Below are 26,576 nucleotides of genomic sequence, written 5' to 3' on the forward strand. Positions count from 1 at the left end.
CAAAGTAGTACCCATTTATCTACTCACAGTTGCCTGCTTTCAAACTGCTGGGTCTGCAGCGGCTAAAGCCTGTGACGGGAGTTCACCCCATCCTGCGGTAGCAACTGGGTCTTGAATGAGAGCCTACCGATCATAGTCCTGTGGCCTCACCTCTGGAGTCACCACACTCCCTGGTTTGGAGATATGGTGGCTTTTTAGGTGCTGTGCTATCATGGAAAAGATGTAAAACCTATTCATCGTTTTCCAAATCTTTGAGTCTTTCTCCACAATTCCTTCAAAAATTGCTATTGAAAAGTTATTTTAATATTACAAAAAGGGAGCCTTATTAAAGGGTAATCATATTAATCATATTAAGAGAAGCACAATTAAGCTGTCTTAGCTCAGCTAAACAAAGGCATATATGGTAACTAGAAGAAATTGCTTTAAGACCTACAAAAGACTATTTTCAAGTAGATTCTTATTTCCCCATTTCAAAACTTATCCCCAGGATTAAATAACTATTGCATAAAATAATATCTCTGAATAAAGAATATATAGTATGAATAAATCATATATATGCACTTTACAAGGATGTGAGACATGATAAGTACACTTCTTGTTTCTGCCCTTTAGATACAGCCAGATTGCTTCCCATAAGTCAGTCTGGTATTGTGTCAGAAATATCACACAGGTAATGCCTTAAAAACATTCTTCAAACTTCTTTTCTGAAATTCTTGCTCAGGAATCTAAGAACTTATCCATTTTGCTTCTTAAGACCAACAGTATAAAGTTTTACCTAGTCAGCAGAACAAGATCCAGTGTTTCAGGTTCATTCAAGCAAATAAAACATTTTCCCCTCTTCTTGAAATTCAGTGCTGCCTACAAGTACAATTTGTTTTTTTCATGACGATAAACATTCTTTTTAGATCCTCCCATAACAGACACAGTAGTAATTGTTACCCTATGGACTGCATTAGATAATCACATCTTAATAAACAAAAATGCAAGCAGCAATTAAATCTTAAAGTATCTAATTAACCATTTATGTTCCTTTTGTCCAAATTGGAAAACTATATAGTGGAAAATATTGAAAAATTTAAAAACATGAACATTCATTTAAGATTCAGAAGGAACTAATAAGCATAAATCTTTTATTATATTAGCCACTGCCAGTGACATGACCCAGACCAATATGGTTTGTTCAGGAAACTATTAAAAAAATAACCATCTTGTGTATTGAGTAAACTAAAATACTATTCATTCAAGCATGAGGAAGGCAAGGTATAAACATCTAAATCTCTCTGATTGTACTTTGATCAGACTGGAAAAGAGAGAGATGAACTCTTCAAGTGTGAGTCCATATCACCACCTTCTTTTGAGGCAAGGACAAACATGGTGTGTGTGTGTGAGAGGGGGGGAGGGAGGGAGTCTTGCAGGAAATGAGTGGGATTATAGTGATTAGGCCATGATTGGTCAAAAACATGCCTCACTGATTAAGTCATAATGGTTGACTTTATAAAATATGCAAATCTATGATTCCTCTTGAAGTACAGGTAATCCTTGAGCTATGACTGAAATAAAACCTGCCCATTACAGTCACATGTTGCAATGGTAATTAAATGAAGAACTCAGCTAATAACTTTTTCCTCAGCTCTCCCAATGAATCATTACATGAGCATACATGTCATAAGTGGAAGATGGGATGGATCAGGGTTGGGGGAAGCTGTTGGGAGCCCCAGCCCTGCTTGTCCTTGTTCTCCCAAGGCCTCTCCCATCACCCCAAATGTCCCTTAGTCTGTTTCCTGCTCCTTGTGTCCCCACAATTGGGTCTTTTCCAATTTCCACCAGGTCTCCCCAGGCACTAAGCCTGATTCTCACCCTACTAGACCAAACACCCTTCTCCTCACTTTCCTTTTGAAGAATTCTGAGGCCTTCCAGAGGGCTGGACTGAATTGCTTCATTGTGAGGCCGCATGGCGTGATTCTGGAAACAGCTGGCATGTTTCCAGTGGCTGAATTGTATTTTGATATTGCTGCCACTTCCAGAATAGCGCCATATGGCCAAGCGATGCATTTTGCTGCTTTAATGTGGTTTGCACAACGCTGCAGAAGAGTTCGACAATTTTCAGAAACTTCTGTATTACTGTGCAGGCCTCATTAAGGCAAGGTTACTTAGTTAATTTAAGAAGTCCTATTATTAGGATGGCACACTGTATTCCACGTAGTTAATTGCAGGTATGCTCATGTGATCAAAATTGAGAGGTTTGGCAATGGGCATGTATTCATGACAGTGTCCCGTGGTCAGGTGATCACCTTTTACGCCCCTCTGACAAACTCAATGAGGAAGCCAAATTCACTTAATAACCATGTTACTAATTTAATAACTGCAGTGATTCACTTAACAAATGTGGCAAGAAAAGTCGTAAAATGGTGCAAAGCACGCTTAATAACTGTCTTGCTTAGCAATGGACACTTTGGGTTTAATTGCTGTCGTATGTCAAGGACTTCCTGTAAAGAAATTTATTGAGCAGAGATCATTCTGTGTATTCAGCCCAGGTTCTGTGCCTCTCCATAACTGGTCAGGATCTCCAGGTGTTCCCAGACTTCAACAGAAGGAATAGAAATTTATTACTTATCTTCTCTCTAGGGATGGCTATTGGGTTCACAAATTCTTCTAAACTAATGTTTGTTTTAAATATAGTTTACTCAGCAAGCCATAGCAACATATTTCACCTATCACAGTTGCCCAACCACTAGGATAATACTAGGATAGCTCCAGTGTTTTTGATTGTATTTTAATAACTCAGTAATAACTCAAAGATTTTCAGAGACTTCTTGGTTTAACTGCAGCTTGCAGAATGAGGCTATAGGTGTTAAGTCTCTCACGTGCTATGATACGATCATCTGAACCCGTTATTTCCCAACCTCAACTTAAACAAATAAAATGAAAAAGCACCAAGGGATTCCCCCCACCCTCCCCCAAATAGTGATAATGGCTCAGCTTAGCAGTGTTCTGCCTTGATTTTCTTCTTTGTTAAACAAGTTTCAGAACCTACGTGGAAATCCAGATGCTCCACAGACCATTATAGACATTCGGCTCATTCACAGTCTTACATGCGTAAGCTTCTTGTTCTTTGAAACGGCTGGAAAGGCCTTTTAAATGCCCACATCAACAGTGGTTTCTGTTTATTTTTTTCTGGAAAAAGAACTGCTTCACTTTCAGGAGTAGGAAAACGTTCTTTATATACATCAGGATAAGATTTCTGAAACTGAAAAGGAATAACCTGGGTTAAGGAAGTTGCTTTAGTTTGTTCACTAAAAGCAAACAATGTAAAATCCTTATCTCTCACTGTAAAAAAGAAATATGTGACATATATTTTGTCAAACCCTATGGCACAATCCATAGTACTTAAGTTATTTATTTATTTGTATCCCACCTGTATTGTTTTTATAAATAATTCAAGACAGCAAGCATGTCCAATATACTATCCTCCTCTTATTTTCCATGCAACAACCCTGTGTTGTGTTTTTGTTATCTCCACAACCCAAATATACAAACACATCAGAGGTGAATTCCTACCTTTCAGCCGAGTAGGTAGTAACTTGGCCGGCCACGCCCCCAAACTGGTTCTATCTTGTTTTTTGCTACTGCGCTTCTTTTACCACTACGCTTGCGCACATAGCACACATCAAGCGCATGCGCACCCGAAGCACGCACATGCCAAAGTGCATCCCTGAGCGAACTGGCAGTAACAGAAGCTGGAACTCATCCCTGACACACATGTATATATCCATTTTGTTTTGAAACAGAAATACTGGGATTATTTCATTATTGTAAATTCAACCAAAATGATTAAGACATGAATGAGACTATATTATTTAAACTAAAGACTAAAACATAATAATTTTGGCAAGCAAATTCATATTTATAGGCTCCTGCCTCACACTTAAGAATATGTTTGTAAGTCACCCAGAGTTGCTTATCAGCGAGATGGGCAGAATACCACCATTATTTATTTAATAAATAAAATAACAAATAGAATATATTTTATTCTATACAATCTTTTATAAGCTACGAGAACCTGCAATAAAATTGTAAACATTCTAGAAAAAAAAACATTTATATTTAAATATGAAGGAAAATCCTAAGAACCACCAATTTTAAAAGAAGATTTCCCTTACTGATGCATCTGTCTTGTTGATATTGTTGAAAACTAAAATAAATATTGGGCAATTTCTGATCTCACTTAAGACATGACATGGCAAACCTGAACAGCTGTCAAGGTTTTGTTATGCATTAAATGGGAGAAATGTTTTTAATGCATTTATAAGGCATGTTATGTATCTGTAGAGAGGAATTCTAAAATTCTATAAAGGCCGGATATCAGTTCTTTCTTCATCGGGTCAGGATTTAAATTTATTAAATCCTCCTCTGTTGCTTTGGCAATGTTTGGGATTTATTTATATTTCATGTATGTAGATCATCCATCTCCCTCAAGGTTTTTAAGCACTTGCCACAATAAAAATATTTACATATGCCATAAATGTATTGCCCTGGCTACAGAATATAGCATTTGTAGTCTCAGCACTACAGATGTTTCCAAAGGAATTCTGTGAAAAAAGCTGATGAACTGCAGGAGCAGAATTAAGGTTTATTGAACATATATTTAAAAAGATCCTAGTGTTGTTCTCTTATAGAAGTAAGCCATTACAACATCAGCAAAACTCTAAACAGAGCTATAGCCCATCTCTGAGGAACTCACAAGCATCTTGCCTTATCAGTCACTTAAGAGTCTGTAGAGAAGGCCTTTATATGTGTGGAACCTTTAACATGACCCACAATCCTATCAAGTGTCTTATTTGTGAAAATTTCCAAAACATCATCTGAAATTTCAGGGGGGTGGGGGGGAAGACTTGGTACACCCAATGAATTGCTATAATGGCTTCCAGGGGCAACTAAAAAGGCTAAATGGAAACAGAAAAAGAAAGTATGGTTGGTGAGAGAGAACGATTTTGAAATTCAATTCAGAGTAGTGTTACTGGTCAACAGAGAATTTGTGGTTTTAGCCATTTCCCCTTGAGGTTGCTCTTTTATTGAAAGAGCAATTTCATTTCTGAGAATGCTTGCTGAGCTCAGCTATCATTGGATTAAGGTGCGAGATACTGAGAAGATGATGCATTTGCACAATTATGGTTGGCGTGTCAACTTCAACCATTTGTCAGCTCGTCAGATTTAGTAGCAATGATCCATATCTTGGTTATATTCAGTCTTGAATGTGTCAACATATTTGCTTGTTTATATTTGCATATTTAAAAAATGGCTCAGGATTTACACCTTGCCTTTTCTCTAGCAGCTAATGGCAAAGAAGATAATGAATTATATTTGGCATCCACCGTCTCTTCCTTTGGAGGAGACCCAAAACACATCTGTTTCATTCATTCTTATTCTTTGTTTGCATTGGTTTCATGTCTTGAATTGTATTAGCATATACTTTATTGACACCTTGCTCTAACAGCTTTTGACCACCATTGAGCCCAAAATTTCTGTTGCTAAAGTGAGACATTTGCTAAGTGAGTTTTACCTCACTTTATGACCTTTCTTGCCACAGTTAAGTGTGACGTTAGTAATGTGGTTGTTAAGTGAACCTGGCTTCCCTGTTGATTTTGCTTTTCAGAAGGGTGCAAAAGGTGATCACATTGACCCTGGGACATCGAAACTGTTGTAAATATGAGTCAGTTGCCAAGTGTCACGTTACATAGGGATACTGCAACGGTCGTAAGTGCGAAAAACAGCCATATGCAACTTTTTTCAATGCTGTTGTAACTTCAAATGGTCACTAAATGAACTGTTGTAAATTGAGGACTACTTGTAGAGTGCCAGTATGCTTGAGGACCCTAAAGATGGATCAACTTGTGTGGTGGTTCCATTATTCTTCACATTCCTCTATTATTTTCTTTCCTGGTTTGGTTCTGCTTTTATAGTGTGTAATGTTTTTTCATAATTATTATTTTGGATATGTTTGCCACAATTAATGGTTAGGTAATTATTATTTTGTATTGTTACATTTATTGTTTAAATTATTGTTATATGCTGCCCAAAGGCACTTTCCATGAAATGGGAACCATATACATTTGATAAATAAAAATAACGAATAAATATAAATCAAAGAACCTAATATCAATCCATTTTCCAACTTAGCTATAAAAAGGCTATTACTTAAATGTTTCCGCAAAAATGAAGAGAAAACTGAAGGAAAAAAAATCAACAATTTCATTTACCCGTTTCAACCTTTTCTTCTTCTCTTTGATGGACATTTCCATATTCATTGTGATTTCTTCCAACAAATTTGCCAGTGGCCCTTGACGACAATTTGTTTTGGGGTGTTCAAACTCATCAGTGCTGATTTGATGACAAAATGATGGCAACGGCAAAATAGCATCTATATCTGATTCTGGATATTTTATCTGAATTTTACACACACAGAGAGACAAAAAAATCGCAGGAAGACATTTAGAATTTGTTTCTGCTTTTCTCTATGATTAATAAACATTATGAAGGTCAAATAAACTATCACCACTTGAAGCAAAATTGACCACTGAAAGGCTTAGAATAGTAAGCCTTTGTTTTGAAATTCATTGCTATGAGAGACATATTGCATTTGACCGAAAGAGAGGAGGGAATTTTATATTTTAATTATGATAATTTTCATTTAGTTATAAAAGGTTTTTTTAGAAAAAGGAAGGAAGGAAGGAAGGAAGGAAGGAAGGAAGGAAGGAAGGATCACAAAATACTTGTAGAGACATTTCAACCTGTCAAGGGGCTTATAACTATTAATGATCAGATCATGTTTTCTAACTGACTGTCTTCTAGTTGTTAATCTGTAATGTACCTCCTACATACATATCTGCATAATTAATTAATTAAATGTATATATGTAATTACTCATCTTAAAACAGCATAAAATCACATTCAACAGTAAAAAAAACAATAGCAATATCCATCATGCTATTCTCTTTCAAGATAATATTATGCATAGCACAACAGCAAATCATACACATGCACGAGTTAATAAAAAATAAAAGGAAATAGAACTAAAACAACTTTACACCAACACCATTCACTATGTCTTATCACACTTTTCTATTCTTGCTTCCTTCACATTCAACTCATACACCAATTTCTGTTCTTTGAACTTCTTGCCTTTCTTTTTTCCCTGGATCTCATCCACTTCATCTATCCAGGACTTTGTTGGTCTTTCTCATGCTCTCGGTCTATTCATTCCTCCTTCATGCATTTCACTTTTGCCTTCAGTCCAGACTCATTCTTGGTCCTATGTCTTCTTATTTCCCATGCATTCTTAAGTGCCTGATTCTGACTGCATTCGACTTTTAGGGTCTTTTAGCGTACCCTGTTCTCACTTTCATATACCAAAGTAGGCAGTAGCACTCTTATAAACATACATTTTGCTTCTTTTGACATATATTTATTTTGCATAACAAACCAGATACCATTTGCTATTTTTCCAACTGCACCAGTGGTGGGATTCGATTTTTCCCCCTAGCGGTTCTGTGGGTGTGGCTTGGTGGGCATGACGGGAAGGATACTATAAAATGTCCATTCCCACCCCTTTCCAGGGGAAGGTTACTGCAAAATCCCCATTTCCTCCCAATCAGCTGGGACTCAGGAGGCAGAGAATAGATGGGGGCGGGGCCAGTCAGAGGTGGTATTTACCGGTTCTCCGAACTACTCAAAATTTCTGCTACTAGTTCTCCAGAACTGGTCAGAACCTGCTGAACACCACCTCTGAACAGCACTTCCCAGTTTTTGATTACTGTCACCTTTTGTGTTTAATTAGAATTCTAAGAAACATCTTCGTAGCCGTATTTAATAAGTTCATTACCCTGATGTTCTTGCATTCATCCTTGCAACTTTTTACTTTTTTTTTCTTGGACACTAATCATTTATAGCATCCACCTTAATTGCACTCTTGAACTTCCCTAATAGCTCTATAACAAATCTCTAAAATATTCTTCCCAGTATTCCGTCATTCCATGTTATGAAAGAGAAGTCATGGCCAGGGGACCTTTGCCCAGCTCAGCTGTAATTAGTGTGTCAGTCATGACTGTACCTGGACTATGAAATCCTTGTGATAATAACTCATGCCCTGATCATTGCACAATTAAACTACTTCAATGCGTTTTATGTGGTTGCTTTTGAAGATAAGCCCTGAGCTGCAATTAATGCAAAATGGTGACCAGTTGGTTAGCAAGAAAAACTTGTTCTGGTGGAATTGCTCTTATCTTGAGATCACTGCAGTGTTGCTTCCAGATACAAATGCTAACAATTACATATAAAATCCTATGTGGTGTGGGGTAGGATTTATCAGGAAATGCACCCAGTTCAAATATTTAGAAAAGACCTTTGAACGTTTCCCCCTATGTGAGATGTAAGTATATAGGCACCATCAGGGCTTATTAGTGATAGCCTCACACTTTGGAATACACTCCCATGAGTGGTATGTATTGAAGGAGTATATGAATCAATATTGGCTATTTGCTTTTATTATGAGTTGCTTATGCTACTATATAATTGTTACTGATTAAACCAATATCTGCTGTTTGTTTGATATACTGCTAGAAGTCATTGGTTAGGAATTGAGTTTTGTTATTGACTCCTGCTTACATTGTATACTGTCAGAAATTAGTTGTTAGGAACTAATTCTAGTTTAGTAAATTGTAACCTTAATACTGGTTGGCATCAGTACAAAATTTGTTATCTCACTTCTGGTTCTCGCTTCTATTCTTGGCTTCAAAGCTAGGCACATCCTTGAAAATATAGAAGAAACTGTTACCTAGGAATATCAGACCCCATAGATAAAAGAACCAGAGTAGGGAGTTTTCCTGATAAATTCTGAACTCTGAAAACATTCTGCCAAATAAACCACTTGGCCGGGAGGGGGACGGGACGGGGATGGACCACTCCTACACAAGGCTATAAGAATGCTCCATAAACAAAGAACACTTTTAGTAACAAATCTTTGTCTCTGATTGAGTAAACTTTGTTTCTATCGGCATAAAATGTATATAATACTCTGAGCCACTCTCACAAGGGTGTGACTATTCCTTACATGCATTTTGTCTGTATGTTTTGGATATAGTATTCACCTAGTCTTTTTTCTTTGGCCACAAATAAAAAGCTGTTATTTCTTGCAAGCCTCGTCTTGAGTCTCACTCTCTTTGGCATCTCAGTGGCTGGGGGAAACTTCTGGGACCTTATAGTATGATTCTGATCTCCTGTCATTCAGAGTCATCAAATCTCCTGTCATTCAGAGTCATCAAATTGTTTTGTTTCAACAGTATTTGGTCAATAAAATAATTGTGGGCGATCTATGGGTTAATTGTTGAAATTCTATTCACTTAACCTGAGGCTTTTTGTTTAGATCTCTTCACCTATTTATAAATCGTACATTTCCATTGAAATTGCTGTGAGTTTTCTCTGGCTCTTTTACTATTAACTGCTTCATGCTCTCTTGAGACTACTACATTCTTTGCAACTATTTTTTTTCAACACACATTTTATGCTCTATCTTTCTCTCTATTGTTCAGAAATCATTCTCTTATTTATATGTGCGTGTCCTTTCTTAATCCCTGGCTTCCTTCACTTCACTATTGCACTTCATATTTCATGAGATAACTTACATCCGATTAGCATAACTCCACACAACTCTCTGGTAATCCGAACATGTTTGTTTTTACTCTCTTCTTAACAGTGTTACATTCTCTTTTCTTAGATCTATTTTCATTTCATCCCTTGAGATATTAATCTATTTTCTCATATAGGACTCGTATGTTTTCCTTCTGAAGTTGATGTAACTTCCCTTTTGCTTCTTTTGTTTCCTTTTTTGCCATGTCCATCCTCCCCTCAATCCACCCTTAATTCTACCCAAAAAATTGGACTGTTTCAAATTTAGAAAATTATCATCACCACTGAATCCTTTACTAATCATCTCAATCTTTTGTTTGTTTTACTCTTAGAACTATATTCATTTCTTAACCATGTGCATCTATGAGTAAGTTATTGCTTACACGGCATACCTGAAACGAAATTGTTTCCTTTAAACAGATATTCATCAAACTGTCACCTTTCCCTTTCTTGAATTTCTGAATGCCTTTTGTACCCACCCAAACGTCTCTGGCAATTAGGACAATTATTCATTCATAGTCATTCAGAGCATTGCATAATTTACTCAGAACTCATATCTAGTTCTTCCATTGTCACCATTCACTGTAATATAACACGGAACTATTACCATCCCCTGATTTCCTACTTCCAAACTCACACACAACCACCTAATTTACATGCTTTCATATAATGTGCTGTCAACTAAAGGAGGGATAAGAGCAATTCTACAAAGAAAACTTTAATCTGCTTATTTAGGTGGGTTTTCAAAATATACTAAAAATGTTATATGCAGGAGAATAAAATTCAACCCCATAAGGCTCACCTGGACTCTTTGGAGATGAGCTATATGTTCCTCAACTGCAGTTTTTAAGGCTGAAGGAACATTTAAGATCTCATGATAATTGTCCATCATGAATGATACCAATTTAGCTGCTAAGAGTTCATCCAAGTCTACTTCATCCTTGGAGCAAAGAATGCAGTGAGAAAAAGTTTGAACCATCTGAAACAGAGGAGAAAGAGGACATCAATGAGATCAGGTCTCACAATCTATACTGAATGTGTTATTTGTTATCCCGTAAATGATGGAATTTGTACTGCAGGTCATGTATTCAGCCAGAGGCTATGTGACTTTTAAGATTCCTCCAAACCCAATGATTTAAGTATTTATAAACTGATCCGATACTGATACTGGAGGCCTGCTATCACACTGATTAATATCAATTCTTGGGCCCACTGATTCATATACCCATTAAGACAGGGCTATAAATTTTAAAAACCCAGTCACGTCACGGAGCAAGCAGTGTAAAAAAAAGTTACAAGGACTGTGGTGAGAAATAGGTGGGAAGAACCAACTTTCATCCACTTTAGCAAGGAAATTCAGCCTCGGGATTTGACTTAAGAGTTATACTGGCAGAAGGAGACAAGAGAATATTGCAAACCACACCCTGCATTGTACAGATTACTACTATTTCTAGAACAAGTCATTAAGTAGAGTCTCCCCCAGAGCAATTCTAAAGTGATTTCATAATGTTTTTCTTTTTCCGGTAGACACACACCATTGCTCTTGTTCCAAGTGTATCTGAAAGAGGTGGAAGATCTTTATTTGACTGTATCTTAGCCATCAGCATCATCAACAACTGTAGCTTTCGCCGATTTGCTGGTGGCAGAAGAAGACAAGAAATCTGCAATGCTTCAGTAGCTAGCTTCTTTTCCTGCAAGATTCCTGGATCAAAACATGATTTTAAAAGGTGTTAAGTATTATTTTTTTAAATGTTCAACCTCGAGTTTCTCTTAAAATGAGAATTTTATCATTCACTTTGTTAATTCATTTTTTGGCATTCAAAATACAAGCTGTAAGGAAACCGAAAAGTATGTCGGTACCCAACATTAAAAGATTCAAGCTAAGCTGTTTTCATCACCCAAAAGCATTTAACGCCTGCCTACTGATCTTTTCTTGGGAATGTTTTTATTATGCTTACAAAGTAATATTTGTAAATAACATAACTATAATACAAAATAATATTGTAAATAAATTAAGATTATACTTTCTGACAACCTGAAGAGGAAGAGAATCTAAGCCATTTTGTTCTCAACTTTTTATATAGCAATAGCAGTAGACTTATATACCGCTTCATAGGGCTTTCAGCCCTCTCTAAGCGGTTTACAGAGAGTCAGCATATTGCCCCCAACAATCTGGGTCCTCATTTTACCCACCTCGGAAGGATGGAAGGCTGAGTCAACCCTGAGCCGGTGAGATTTGAACCGCTGAACTGCTGATCTAGCAGTAGCCTGCAGTGCTGCATTTAACCACTGCGCCACCTTGGCTCTTTTATGCTAATTAAGAATTATTTCCAGGCCTCCGAGATAGGGCATTGGTTCTTACCTGATATGCCTCTTCTAATAAGATGGAGATAGCATCCATGAATGGGTTAACACAGTCTGTGTGCTGATTGGACTGAGTCTGTATTAATTAATTATCAGCCTATATAACCTGCCTTGTGAGTGTCCCCACCTAGCTTTCTGGCGAAGTAAAGAATCACAGACTCAACGTGTTATCCAACCATAATTTACTGGTACTCAACTCAATACACTAACCAGAAAAATTCAAACTCTCTCAACCATCGATCAGAATAATATTTTGACCACAATAACCAGAAGGAACAGTACTCCTATACGGGTGGGCCGGATGCTATCTCCACCTTATTAGAAGAGGAGTATCAGGTAAGTACCAACACCCTTTCTCAATAAGGATGAAGATAGCATCCATGAATGGGACATACCCAAGACTGGCTAATTCAAGGATGGGCTGTATACTGTTCCGCACTGAAACATTGAGAACCTACAGTCTGTAAAATCCTGCGCCCGAATGCAGCATCTGCTGATGCGAACTTGTCTAATTTATAATTTCTAATGAATGGCGAAGGTGACGCCCACGCCGTGGCTCTATATATTTTGTCCAGATGCCTAAGTGGGCCATGCCGTGGTGGTAGCCACGCTCCTAGTACAGTGGGCGGTAACCCCGTTCGTCACCAATTCCTGGCGTGCCTCATAGGCAGCTGCGATGCACTTACGTACCCAACATTCTATGGTAGCCACTGACACTTTCTGACCCAATGATTGCTCCAAAAAGGACACAAACAGTGTATCTGAGTGCCGTAGGCTCACCGTGCGCTGAATGTAAATCTCGAGCGCCCTACAGACGTCTAATGTATGCCACTGTCGTTCTAAATGATGAATCAGGGAGCGGCAGAAGTTGGGAAGGATGACCTCCTGAGCCCTATGAAACCAGGACCCCACCTTTGGCATAAACAAGGGGTCTAGCCTCAGCACCATCTGGTCAGGATAAAATTTGCACAGGTGTCCCCTCACTGAAAGGGTGTGTAATTCCAATATTCTCCTAGCGGATGTTATCGCTACCAGGAATGTGACCTTCCAGGTAAGTATTCGCATGGGAACCTCCCGCAGAGGTTCAAAGAAAGGCCCGGTAAGTGCCTCCAATACTTTCGTGAGGTTCCAGGAAGGGTAATGATGTACTTCTGGAGATCGCAGATTGGAAGCCACTTTCAGGAACTTCCATACCAATGGGTGATGTGAAAGAGGCTGTCCCTCCCCCCAGGTGAGTATTGTGCTAAGAGCTGCCACCTGTCTCCTGATCGTATTAGCAGACAACCCTTTTTCGAGACCATCCTGGAGAAATTCCAGGGCCTGAGAGACGGAAGATTCAAGCGGGATGATGCGTTTGGATTGACACCAAACGCAGTAAGTCTTCCAGGTGGCATTATAAATGTGCAGTCGACAGTCTCCTAGACGCCTGGATGGTACCTATGACTTTAGAAGAGAGTTCACCCCTCTGGAGAGCTTGCCGTTCAATCGCCAGGTGGTCAGTTAAAGCCACTGCGGCCCCAGGTGTTCTAGTGATCCCTGGCAAAGTCTGACCTTGTCCACTGGAATTATCCAATGTCTCTCCGCTGACAATGCCTGAATGTCGGCAAACCATAGTCTCCGTGGCCAGTAGAGTGCCAGAAGGATGAGCTCTGCTCCTACACTGATAATCTTGCAGATCACCCTGAGCAGTAGAGGTACTGGGGGGAAGGCATACAGAAGACCCCTGGGCCAGGGGCAGTGGAGGGCATCCACACCCTCCGCTCCCAGTGCATGGAACCTCGAAAAGAATCTGGGGAGTTGGGCATTGTACTGGAAGGCAAACAGGTCAACAGGTCTATTATTGGGTCCCCAAACCGCTGTACAATCTCCTGAAAGAGAGAAGGGTGTAATTGCCATTCTGCCTGGCCAATCCTAGAACTGCTAAGCCAATCAGCTGACACATTAGCCTTCCCTGTGTTCTGCCCCAATGGAGAGCAGATGGCCTTCCACCCAAGAACCCAATGTATTAGCCTCTAGCATCAGATCCCTAGATCTAGTGCCCCCTTTCTGTTAACAAGGGCCTTGGCAGTTGTGTTATCCGTGAGGATCAACACATGTTGACCTTCAATGAGGTGTTGGAAACTCAATAAAGCCAATCTGATAGCCCGCAGTTCTAACCAGTTTATATTAACTCTGCCTCCTCCTGGCACCACTGACCCTGTGCCATGTGAGGCCCCATGTGTGCACCTCAGCCATAAAGGCTGGCCTCCGTGGTGATAGTGACCCTGTGGAGGACTCTGAAATGACAACCCCTCTCTATGGCCCCCAATTCCCACCAATGGAGGAAATTGACCAGGCCCCTGCGCAGGGACACCTTGACAATTGACATACGAGTCCTCTTCTTTTGAAAGGGGAGTAAGAACCACTGTAAATCTCTCGTGTGAAGGCGAGCCCAGGGAACGATATATAAGGCAGAGATCATTTTCCCCAGTAACTTGGATAAGGTGGCGAGAGTCGCACTTCGGGAACCCCACACTTCGGCCACGAGTGACCGCAGACTACGTATGTGATCCTCGGAGAGGAAGACCTGGCTGCTCACCGAATCTATCCAGGTCCCCAGGTGAAGAATTCTGGTGGTAGGTGTGAAATGGCTTTTGCCCTCATTAATGGAAAACTCATGGGCCTGAAACACATGCAATGCCATGGCAAGATCGGCTGCCTCCTGGGAGCTCGACTGAACCAAGACGTCATCTAGGTAGAGTTGAACCCTGATAGGTATGGTGCGTAAGTATGCAGCCAGGGCCACCAAAACCTTAGTAAACACGCGGGGCGTGGAAGAAAGGCCAAAAGGCAAAGCCGTGTATTGATAGTGGTGCGAATCATAACAAAAGCGAAGAAACTGACGGTGCTCCTGCAAAATGGGAACATGCAGGTAGGCTTCCATGAGATCAATAGTAGTAAGCATATCCCCATCTCGGACACCCTCCAGAATTGTACTTAGTGATTGCATCTTAAAACAACTATAACAGACGTAACAATTTAACTTTTTAAAATTCAAAATGGCCCTCCAGCCCCGTGAGGCCTTGGGAATAACAAACAAAATTGAGACCTATGTGGTAAGAACTTCCTGAATGGCATTAATATCTAGGAGATGTTGAATGGACCGACCCATCAGGAGGTGCCTTTGGGGGGTTACCAGAGATTGGGCACCTAACAAAGAGCTTGGGGGGAGTAGAGATGAATTCCACGGCCAGACCAAACCTGACCATGTCCCTGACCCAGGAATTGGACATTATGGCTTCCCACTGATCAGCAAAATATTGCAATCTTCCGCCAATGAGAGGCCCATCCTCAGCCAGATTAGGGTTTGAGGTAGTTGTGGTCATCGCCTCCCTGAAAGGGCCGGTGAGACTGATTGCCCCTCTGTTGCCGGTACAACTGCTGCCGTGATCGCTGGCCGTAGCCAGTTTGGGGGCAGAAGTCTGAGGGGGAATAATTTGGATACCTAAACGACACCCCCCCCCAATACTCCTGGGGTCGAAAGGGCTGCCTTCTAGGATAAGGGGCTGGGCGAGTAAATCCCTTCTTGGGGTTTGAGGGAAGAACCTTATGCTTGTCTTTGCCTTTGACAAGCAGCGGAGTAAGTACATCCCCAAAAAGCCCCCCTCCCTTTGTAAGGCTCCGAGGCTAGCTTCCATTTATGTTTTAGATCAGTTTGCCACTGCTGTAGCCATAAGAGTCTGAGGGAAGTCACCACAGAGGCCATGGCCTTGGAGAAAAATCTGGTGGTGCTCAGGGTGGCCTCTGAAGTAAATTGCACCACAGCAATTATTTTATTCAAGTCCTAGAGTCTACTGCAGGAGTACACTCTTGTAATTGTTGCAGCCAAAAAAGGCTATATCTTGAGAAGAACGAGGCCGCTGAAGTAGCCCTCACCGCCCAGGCAGCTGCCTGATGACCCCGCTGTAGGACTTGGTCACCCCGTCAATCCTCAGGCTTAAGGATGTCTTCCTGGGATCCTGGCATAGCTGGGGCAATGCATAGGGCTGCAATTGGGGAATCAACCATTGGCCATAGAAGCATCTTGTCCAGCTGTTCATCGACATTGTAGAATCACTTATCATTCACAGAGGGACTGGGTCCGGATGTCGGAGATGACCACTGTCTCTGCAATGCGTCCACAAAAAGTTGAGGAGCTGGTATGACATTGGCTTCCAACTTGTGCTCCTTAAATAGAACGCTGGCTGTGGCCAGCTGCGGTGGAGAGGCCACGGAGACCTGTCGGGGTTTCCAAGGCAAAAGCAGCCTTGGCCTTGCTCAGTAGCGGTTTGAACAGCGCAGGAGGAAATAGGCCGGTGCATATAGGCTTATCTGGGGTAGCCCCTTCCTCCTCTGAGAGGTCAGCGTCCCTGATCTCCCCCTCCTCAGATGTTGGTGATGGGCTACACTGTGGTTCCAATGGGGAGGTGGTCAACCCCTTCCTGTGAAACAAGGGGGGGCAGGGGGGGTGCAGTGGCCTGTGGAGGCTGTGCCTTCTGTTGGAATTCAGGTTCAGGTTGGATGGTTCTGCCAAAAAATCTTGAATGCACAATGAGTGTGACACCATGACCATTGGGGGCAAACTTGGCCAGGTTGACAATTGTCCCTCTTGCGGAAGCCCAGCCGCTGTTGGGGTAAAGGTAGCCTTGGGGGCTCTACTCAGTGTTCACGACCCCACGTCGCCCCAAAGGGCAGACGTGTTGATGGGGAGCATTGGGCTGAAAGGCTCCTGGGCAAGGTCCAGCTGTAAGGGTGGCAGAGCCGGGAGGGTGGTGCCTCCCCTTTTTCAGGGTGCCTCGGTGAATGCCAGTTTATCTTTGTGTTTATTTTTGTCCCCGGATTTGGAGTCTTTCTTGGCCTTCGAGCCCTTGCGTGAGGAGGAGGAGGAGGAGGCCTTATCCTTGGCCTTTCCCCCTTAGTCAGCTTATGTAGTAGTAGTCTCTACTGGGGGGCAGGATGCCTGATCTGCTAAGAGTAGTCCCTGGGTGGGCTCAGCCATGCTTTTGTGGGCAGCAGTAGGAGCCTCTGCAATGCTGCTGTCTGCCATTCTCTCCCAGTTGCCGGAGTTGTGAGGCAAAATGGCACCTGTCAAATCAGCTCCGCCCACTTCAAAATGGCGGTTGCACTCTATTTGTGCCTTTTTTAACCGCCTCAGTCTCACAATACCGTGACCTTCAGGAGAAACAACTCCCCGCCATCGTCCAAGCCTCCTGCGTGGTTCCGTCACCCGTCGCAATGCTCCACGCCGAGAAGGGACCAGCCAAGCCGGCACCTGCACTAGGAGCAGTCCCCAGCCATCTCTAGACAGAGCACTTTGCCGAAAATGACAGACAGTGCAATCAGCTCGTCCTCGTTAAGCCTTGCGGAATAGGCTTCTCTCAGCAATACAGAGGCAGAGATCGGGCCTGTGGGGCAATGCCCAGTGGCCACTGACAGGTAGGCTCGTACTACCAATTAGTCTCCAAAACTCACATAAGTTGATTTCAGTAGATATAAAGGGATTCAGCATGGGATGAATTAAGGAGTGGATAACACAACTGTCCCAGAGTGGACTGAGTCGGAAAGCTGGGTGGGGATACTCACAAGGCGGGTTATATAGGCTGGTAATTAATTAATAATCAGACTCAGTCCAATCAGAGCACGGACCGTGTTAACCCATTCATGGATGCTATCTTGATCCTTATTGAGAATATCCTGTTCCCACAGACATTCAGAATAAGTGAGGGGGTTGGACACTCACTCTCACTGGTGTGGAAGTAAAAGGAGAGTTCAAGCATAGTTGAACTTAATCATATTTTGTCCTTGATCATTATCATCTCGATTCATCTGGAGATTCTTCATGCAAAGCTTTAAAGCAGCTATAAATTTGAGTTTCTTTTATAGTCATGAAACCATAACACAGGAAAAGATTTATATAAAATATTTTGAGTTTTGAAATGCTATTTTGCATATTCTCAGCTGGAAGAAAAAAATGGTCATTTTGAGCAGACCTATCCCAGAAAACAGCAGTGAAATTTGCTGTTCCAACTTCAAGTTCGGTAATTTCAAGTGTTGCAAACTTTTACAGAACAGGAGTGTTCATTCAGCAAATTTTCTTTTGAGGTTAGACTCCATATAAGATTTCATTACAAGGAAACTCAAGTCAATAGTTCTGAGAGTAGCTAGCAACGTGGATGGTTATGTTCCAATTTTAAAAAGTTATCTACAGAATTTTATGCTTATTCCTAGATTATCCTACTTGGATAAGTTTTCTATATAAAATGGCCATGCTGCTGAAAAAAATGGAATACATATCTTTCCTGTGGCATGAAATTTACAGATCTGATTCAGTGCTATACTAAATCATGATTTGATTAATCCTTGTTCTCTGAATAAACCAGTGTAAGGATTCACCAATAAAAAACTTCAAAATAAAACAAACCATGTTACAGCTTATCATCAAAACAACAGCCTAAAAAGGCATGTTAATACTCCAGAGGTCCCTCAAACGCCCAATGTGATGTCTAAGGAACTAAAGGCTTCTCTTGCATGGGCAAATGTCATTGTTTAGGAGACCCCCATTAGATGAACATTCAACAGCAATGGTGCACTTGGCAGGGTTGCAAGAAGAAAGCCACAACTCTTCAGAAAGAACATTGCTGCCTGCCTACATTTTGTGAAACACCACATGGATAAGTTAGAAAGCTAGTAGAAGGTTTTGTAAATGAATTAGATCAAACTAGAACTCTTTGGCTTGAAAAAAAAGCATTATGTTTGGCAAAACGTAAACTTTTTGTATTCCAGCATAAGATCTCTGTGAAACTACGGGTGGCAGTATCAGGTTTGTTCCTGCTATATTGCCTCTGGACCAGGATAGCTTGCCGTCATAGAGGAAAATATGTATTTTATCAGCAAATTTTGCAAGAAAATATGAAAATATGAAAATCTCTCCATTAACTGACTATCAAGAGAAAATGGGTCCCGAGCAAGACAATGACCCCAAATACATAGATCATATGATCAAAAAAATGGTTAAAGCAGAAGAAAGTTATTTGTTCTCGAGGGCATTTCATGGAAACAAGACTATCAACATTCCTGAGTTGAAGCTGTCAGAATGGAGGAAGAGGCTAAAATTCCTCCAAGCAGGACTGATCAACTATTATGTTAAATGTTTAGTTTCAGTTATTTTTGCCCAACGGGGGTAATATCAGTGACTGAAAGCAAAGTTGCCACACAGAAGTATCTAATTTTGGATCATTTACTTCAATAAATCATTGAATAAGTATGTTTTTGACTCAAAGGTTGAATTGGATTCTCTTTATTGAGTTTTAGGACTTGTGTAGATGGTGTTTTAGATCATATTTATGTGGAAATATTGAAAATGCAAAAGTTTACAAACTTTTAAGTAGTAACAAACTGTAACTAGTAGAAACAGCCTGCCTTGTGAGGAGAAAGAGAGTCAAATCCAAGTTAGGCCAAAGCTTAGCTTATGAATCTGGTGTGATGGGAGATCAATTTAGCACATGGCAAAATAGAAAAGCAAGCTCTCCATGGAACAAGATCCCAAGATAACTGTTTGTTTTAAGGCATAAATTAGAATGGCTAACAGTTCTGCAGCTGGAATAGAAACAATGAGGGTTACCAAACTGGTTCTTCTGTCATTCTGAAATTGTCTGGTATTTAATTATTGTCTACATAACATATATTTGAAAATAGTGGTGAGTTTTTCAAGACTGATAATTATCTACCATTGTTGAATTGTATTTATTAACAGTTTCCAACATTTCTCACACAAATCTTTCTGTGTTAAATTTTGTCCAAAATTTTATGGAAAGGTAGGATGGGGAATTATGACAATCAGGTAACAGTCATTTTCATGACGACAATTGCTTTGCCAACACTTCAACAGCACAAATGATGGCAGAACATTTGTGTATATGTCTAAGTATGATGTTAGTGTCAATACACAGATCCCTTGAATGTGTGTCAGTATGCTGCATGTACCACTTAGGTCAAAAGACTAAGAAACTTTTATTTTGTGGAAGTCCTCAAACAAAAAGCAATGAAGTTTAAAAGAATAAAGGCAATGTATGAAGTTGAGAGAAGAATAGTGAACATTACTGGTATAAAGTAGTCTTTGGTTTATGATTTCTTGCTCCCTTTCTGACTTGTATAAAATTGCTTACCACCCAAACAAATAAAATGTACTTTAGTGGGAAATAAAAGAACTTTTTGTTTACAAAAGAAAGAAGTGATACTAATTCTTAAAAGAGTACCACCCTACTGAAATTATTCAATAAGATCAACAAAATTCCTGAAAAACCATAGGATGTAAATATGCTAATTATAGGGTTAATCAGAACAATCAAAGAAGATGTTTAAGGTGTTATGTTTTATGGTATTGCTGAACTGTCTCTGCCATGAAGATACCGTATATACTCGAGTATAAGCCCAGTTTTTCAGCCCACTTTTTGCGCTGAAAAAAGCCGCCTCGGCTTATACTCGAGTCAGTGAAAAATTTGCCCGAAATGGAGGAGAAAAGGTGGCGGGGCCATGCTGCTGGGTGACACTCGTGAATGGCCCGGCGCCCCTGCGAGGTTCCCCTCCCTCTGTGTCAGTTTGCCGCGCAGCGCGCAACGCACCATCCCCCCTCCTCACATTCTAATGTAATGCAGGGCTGTCTTACGATTCCCCTTCCTCCCCCTCCTGCCACTCTGCAACGATGTCCCATCTCCTCCTTGTTATGGCAAGCAGCCACATAGCGATGTCCCACCTCCTCTGGTACAGTGATCCAATGATAGGAATCATTGTGCCGTGTGTCATAGGAGGCGGGACATCGCTCCCGCGGCTGCACGGGACATCATCATCACAGCGGGACATCAGCATCATGAGGTGAGTGAAGTATTTCATTGAATACACCGCTAGTTTACTGTTTTTCTTTGAAATAAATATTCAAAAACATTATTGGTATCTATTTTTATTTTTGAAATTTACCGGTAGCTGCTGCATTTCCCACCCTAGGCTTATACTCGAGTCAATAACTTTTCCAGTTTTTTGTGGTAAAATTAGGTGCCTCGGCTTATATTCGGGTCGACCTATACTCGAGTATATACGGTAATTGTTTTGAAGTAATTATTGTGAAATTCTGCCACACAATTTCAGAGACTCTGGATAGTTTACAAATACTAAAAATATTTAAAAGCAAGAAAGCAAAAAGAGCAACAACAACTACAAAGACAAAATTGACAAAAGTGGAGTGGTACAAAAAGTGGGGGGGGGGGGGGCTTTAATTACCCTCACGCTAGGACTAGGTGAAGATCTGCTTCTGGGGTCCCAGTAGATGGCATTGCTTAATGGAAGAAACCCAGAGTGTGCCAATTTTGCCAGATCACATTGGCGGGATAGATATTATGGGAGACAACCCCTAAATTACACGCCTCCTTTAATGGGGAACTGCCATTCCATCTTAAGGTCAAATATAAATTCCCAGATCTGATCTGTTTGAAAATCCAGTCTCTCAATCTTGGTAGGATTGAGTTGGACACAATTCCTTCCCATCCAAATTTGCACTGGTTACAGGCATTGGAACCTCAACAGTCTCACTTGGTTAGCCTGGACTCAAAAAATATACATGGACATGATCAGGGTACTGATGATATCAAACCCCAAACTACTGGATAACCTCACTCAGCAGGTTCATGCAGATGTTGAAAAGAAGGGGAAAGAGAAAGATAACTCTGTAGTACCAACAAAGGAAAGTCTTGCTCTTTTCACCCTGAAACACTGACCGTAACTATCTCAGAGAAAGGAAGAGAACCATCATAAACTGGAGGCCCAATCTCTAACCTACAAAGTTAAGGCAGCTCAGAAGGATACCATGATTGATGGCATTGAAAGTCACCAATTAGCACGATGGATGCACTGCCGCTATCCCACCACAGATCACCTATCAGCACAACCAAAGCCGTTTCAGTGCTAAATCCCAGCATGAAACCTGATATTTAGATAATGCATTTCCTCCGGCGTTCTCATCAGCTACAAAATCAACTACCTTTTCAATGACTTTCCCCCAAAGTATTGGAGCCAAAGTCATCTTGTTGAAGAAGGAATGACCAATGCCGCTTTCAAAGCTGCGGGCTCCCACTCCCTTGTGAAAGAGGCTGATATTATAGCATGAATCTAACTGCAGGTCACTTTCTTAATTGCTTAACCCAAGGAGGTCTCAAATCCAGTAAACAGATGGTTGAGTTCATAGCAAAGATTCCTGCCTACTTCCTCCGGTGTCATCAACCAAATCTCATTCCAGATCATATCACCAGGCCATGAATCAGGCCACCTCAGCCTGCTCGGCCAAGTCAAAGTCCAAGGCACAGAGAATCTGAAGAGTCCCCCCCCATCAGATCCTCACAGAGGACCATCAGTTGTTTGAAGAGGCTCTCCCTACCCAAAAGGGACCAATTTCTCTAAAAAGTAGACACTAAGGGTGGGGAAATATTGAAATTTTATTGCCCTTACTGCTGTGAGGTAATCCCCAGTCTGCTCAAAGTAGGTTAGATTCTTCCTCTAAATCAGAGCTGTCAAACCTGCAGACCAGATGTGTCATGTGCTGAGCACACCCACGCCCGGTTTAGCAAAGGGGGGGGGGGAGTCCTGATATGTCACATGATGACATGAGTTTGACACTCCTGCTTTAAATGCACCCCAGGCAAATCTCTGAATAAACTGCCTCAAGATTATTTGCATTGCTGAGGTTTGCCTTTAGGAAGCTTGCCTTCTTAAAGAAGGATTGTAATGTCTGAATTGCAGATCCTGAAAGTTCAATTTTTTTTTAAAAAAAAAGAAATGTTTAGGTGTCCTGTTAGATGTACATCCATTGAACAACAATTATTCTCAAACTATCAAGTTCTAGAAGGAGTCATTTTCATTACGAAAGATGCTGAAAGAGAGCAATAAAGTTTTGCTGCATAAGCACTGGGCACTCAGCCTGCCAGATATGTGTTTTTCATAGCATAACTTACCCAGCACACTGACAAAAACATCAAAGAACTGGAAAGTGAGAAGAGGCTCCTTCATGTGTGCATAATAATCTGCTATGGTTCTAAAGACATCTCTTTCAAAACCTGAGTAGGTGGGATGTTTCAGATCTGGATATCTGGGCCCTAAAATGAATGGAAAGGGGGAAAGTAGAATGAAAAAAAAATATCCTGGTTGGATTATGCAGGTGGCAGAAATGACACTAATTTACATGTGTAGTCATAATGAAAATTCTATTTGTTTTAATTTATTAAAGTACAGCTGCCCAGCTCACACATAGCTGACTCTGAGTGGCTTACAAAATTGTAAAAATCCACCAGAGAATAAAAACCTATTAAATAAAACCCACACCACCTCCATGGCAACAATAACACAATCAAATCAGCCACATGATTGGCTCCATCCAGATTTGTGGTCGTCAGGTCCACTGAGAAAAACCACATTTTTAGAAGCTTTCAGAAAAGCAACGGGGTGGGGGCCAACCATACCTCAATGGAAATGATGTTCCGGCAACGACAATACTATGCTGTCACATAGGTATATGAATGAAAATAGTGATTGAACTGTTAACAAGGACTTAATGTACTGTCCTGCTAAAAACTTGTTGTGCAATCTTGTCTATTCATAAATTTGTAATTTCAAGGTAGTTTTGAACTTCCTAAACAAATTGGTGGTTTTAAATGTTTGCAGTACAGATTTCTCTCAGCCAAACCACTTCAGAATAGACCCAGGGAATTATCTCTTTGAAAGCGCTTCAACTTAATCCTTATTTCCTGGCTCCTCCAGATAGATAATCCCTGATTTAAAACAGATTATCTTTTAACACGAAGAGTAACCAACCATGAGGAACAATTGAAAGGGCTTTCTAATAGTAGAGAATGACTACAACTAAGAACAATATACGCATACTACCTGAAATTATAGCAAAAAGCAATTTACAAACATACCTTCTTCAGTATTTTTTTCTTTCATATATCCACCATGCGCAATATGGCCATTCCAAAAAACTTTAAAACATTGCATTCTATTTATTACCAAATCCAAATTGCTTCTATGTATGAAATTAAGTAAGACATGGAATGAAAGGATCACTTTCCTTTGAGTAAGGAAAGTATACTCTGTTATAGGAAGGTCACAATACCAATTTTAAAAAAGTGTGCAATCCACCTGACACTTTCAATTTACAATAGAATAGAATAACAGAGTTGGAAGGGACCTTGGAGGTCTTCTAGCCCGACCCGCTGCCTAGGCAGGAAACCCTACACCACTTTCGACAAATAATTATCCAACATCTTCTTAAAAACTTCCAGTGTTGGAGCATTCACAACTTCTGGAGGCAAGTTGTTCCACTGATTAATTGTTCCAACTGTCAGGAATTTTTTCCTCAGAAGAATTTGAAGAAACCAATTAAACTTAGTCTTTTAGCATTATTATCTATATTATGACATAAAAGGAAATTTATTCTTCACCTGTATTAGCAACTTTTAGAAAGTTCAGCAGATTCATCCTGCTTTCCTCAGTAACCTTAAATATTCAAGGACGTTGAAGAGGACTAGCCTAGTGTCTGAGGGTCAGAGACAGTGAAAAGAATACAGGTAGTCCTCGACTTATGACAACAATTGAGCCCAAGATTTCTGTTGCTAAGTGAGAAATTTGTTAAGTGAATTATGCCCCATTTTACAACTTTTTTTTGCCACAGTTGGAAAGTGAATCACTGCAGTTGAGAGGTTGTAACCCAGTTGCTAGGGGAATCCGACTTCCCCATTGACTTTACTTGTCAGAAGGTTGCAAAGGGGGACCACATGGCCCCGGGACACTGCAACTGTCATAAATATGAGTCAGTTGCCAAATGTTTGATCCTGAGCATGTGACCATGGGGATGCTGCAATGGTTGTAAATGTAAAAAGTCGTCCTTAGTCCCTTTTTTCACGTTGTAACTTTGAAATGTCATTAAATGTAATTTAATGCATTAAGTCGAGGACCTGTATTCATCCCATCACCAGACCACTCCTCAGAAAATATTCCACTCAAATAAACTGCACCTTTGGAACAATGGTTGATGAGAATGAGACATGCTATGTGGCAGATTGATTTCCTCCCAGCTCTGTTGCAGAAAGTATCATATTGTTATTAGAAAAACTATGATGGAAAACAGATTCATTTAATCAAAACCGGTTTATTAAAAAAAGAATGAGGGGTTTCTTCTTTACTGAAGTCAATGTGAAAGTGTAAATTCCAAAATGACATACAGAAATAAAATTAGAAAAATACTCACAGTTCACTAAGCATTTCATTGCCGATAGAACCCAATGTGGAACTTCTTCTGCATCAAACAATTTAAAAAGTGGTTTAATATGTTAGAAATTATTATACAAAAGAAATTGGGTTTTAAATTACAACTGCAGGCATGCATTTCTTTAAAGATTTTATGATTCTCCCCAAAGAAGGATTAATATTTGTCCCCTTTAGTTTTTATATATCAAGTGAATTATATGAGTCTTTATAGGCTGCTGCTCATTGATCAGCTAAGGAGGGATTCATGTAGGCGTTGAGGAAAACGATTTCAGAGTACAAAAACAGTACCAGTAATAAGATTGTAAGAGAAAGCAATAACTTTTAATCATAATAAGATAATAAGCATTCTATTTCTTGGTGCACAGAGATGATCTCTATGCAATAAAGAACATTTTTTAAAAAGTACAACCCAAATGAATACTCAGTTTCACTAAGGATGCTGCTTATCATTTCAACAGTGCACACTGCAGTGAAACGTATTTGCAGAAAGTTAATTCATACAACATGTAATAGATTCAGTTTCAATTTATTATCCCTCATCCAGCCACTTTTTAACTATAGTTGCGCTATCGTGGAAGCCATACTGTCCTCAGAATAGATTATGGAAAGCTATTTCTTGAGCATACTGTGTTCCAAATCTCCTGATGACCCTTCCTAGCAAGGTTATGTAGCCACTGAGGAATACTAGAGACAGATAGAGCTTTAAGAGATAACCCATAATAGTTTCCTTTTAAAGGAAATCTACTCGGCCTCCTGAACCATGGCGGGGTTGGCCATTTTTGCCCTCCCCAGGCTCCAGAGGCCCTCGAGAGACTCCAGGAGGCCCGTTTTACACCCTCCCAGGGGCCGGAGCCTGCACTTACCTGGCATCCAAAACAGGCCACATGGAGATTCCTAGGAAGGACAGGGTGGAGTGGAAGGGGCCAGTCGGTCCTTGCAACTACCGGTTCGGCGAACTAGATATAAAATTAGCATCCAGTACACCTGAACTGTTCCGAACCGGCTGAATCCCACCCCTGGTTGTCCCCCATTCCCACTTAGGTGTGCTGTGCTCAACCCTGGAATTAGTTAAGAGTTGGGGGAGGGCATGTACAAGGAAAGACAGCAAAGAGTACCGTATTTTTCAGAGTATGACACGCTGGCGTATAAGATGCACGAAGGTTTTGAAGAGGCAATTTTTAAAAAAAAGTTTTTGCACTCTGCAG

The 26,576-nt window shown here is 40.5% G+C and overlaps 1 protein-coding gene across 1 annotated transcript in view; it reads right to left on the reverse strand.

Moving 5' to 3' along the window:
* Positions 1-2,379: 2,379 nt before the first annotated feature.
* DEPDC1B (DEP domain containing 1B) overlaps positions 2,380-26,576 on the reverse strand; it is a 33,865-nt gene continuing 9,668 nt past the window's right edge. The window contains exons 5-10 of the mRNA XM_087715540.1: positions 25,352-25,399; positions 23,061-23,201; positions 11,217-11,383; positions 10,484-10,660; positions 6,258-6,443; positions 2,380-3,247 (exon numbers count right to left, since the gene is read on the reverse strand). Of these exons, the coding sequence (XP_087571666.1) occupies positions 3,089-3,247; positions 6,258-6,443; positions 10,484-10,660; positions 11,217-11,383; positions 23,061-23,201; positions 25,352-25,399 (878 nt within the window). The 3' untranslated portion in view covers positions 2,380-3,088. The remainder of the gene's footprint in view (positions 3,248-6,257; positions 6,444-10,483; positions 10,661-11,216; positions 11,384-23,060; positions 23,202-25,351; positions 25,400-26,576) is intronic.

The sequence above is a fragment of the Thamnophis sirtalis genome, unplaced genomic scaffold, assembly GCF_051295495.1.
Source record: "Thamnophis sirtalis isolate CommonGarterSnake01/CBP01778 unplaced genomic scaffold, rThaSir2_p1.2 scaffold_5, whole genome shotgun sequence".
NCBI lineage: Eukaryota > Metazoa > Chordata > Lepidosauria > Squamata > Natricidae > Thamnophis > Thamnophis sirtalis.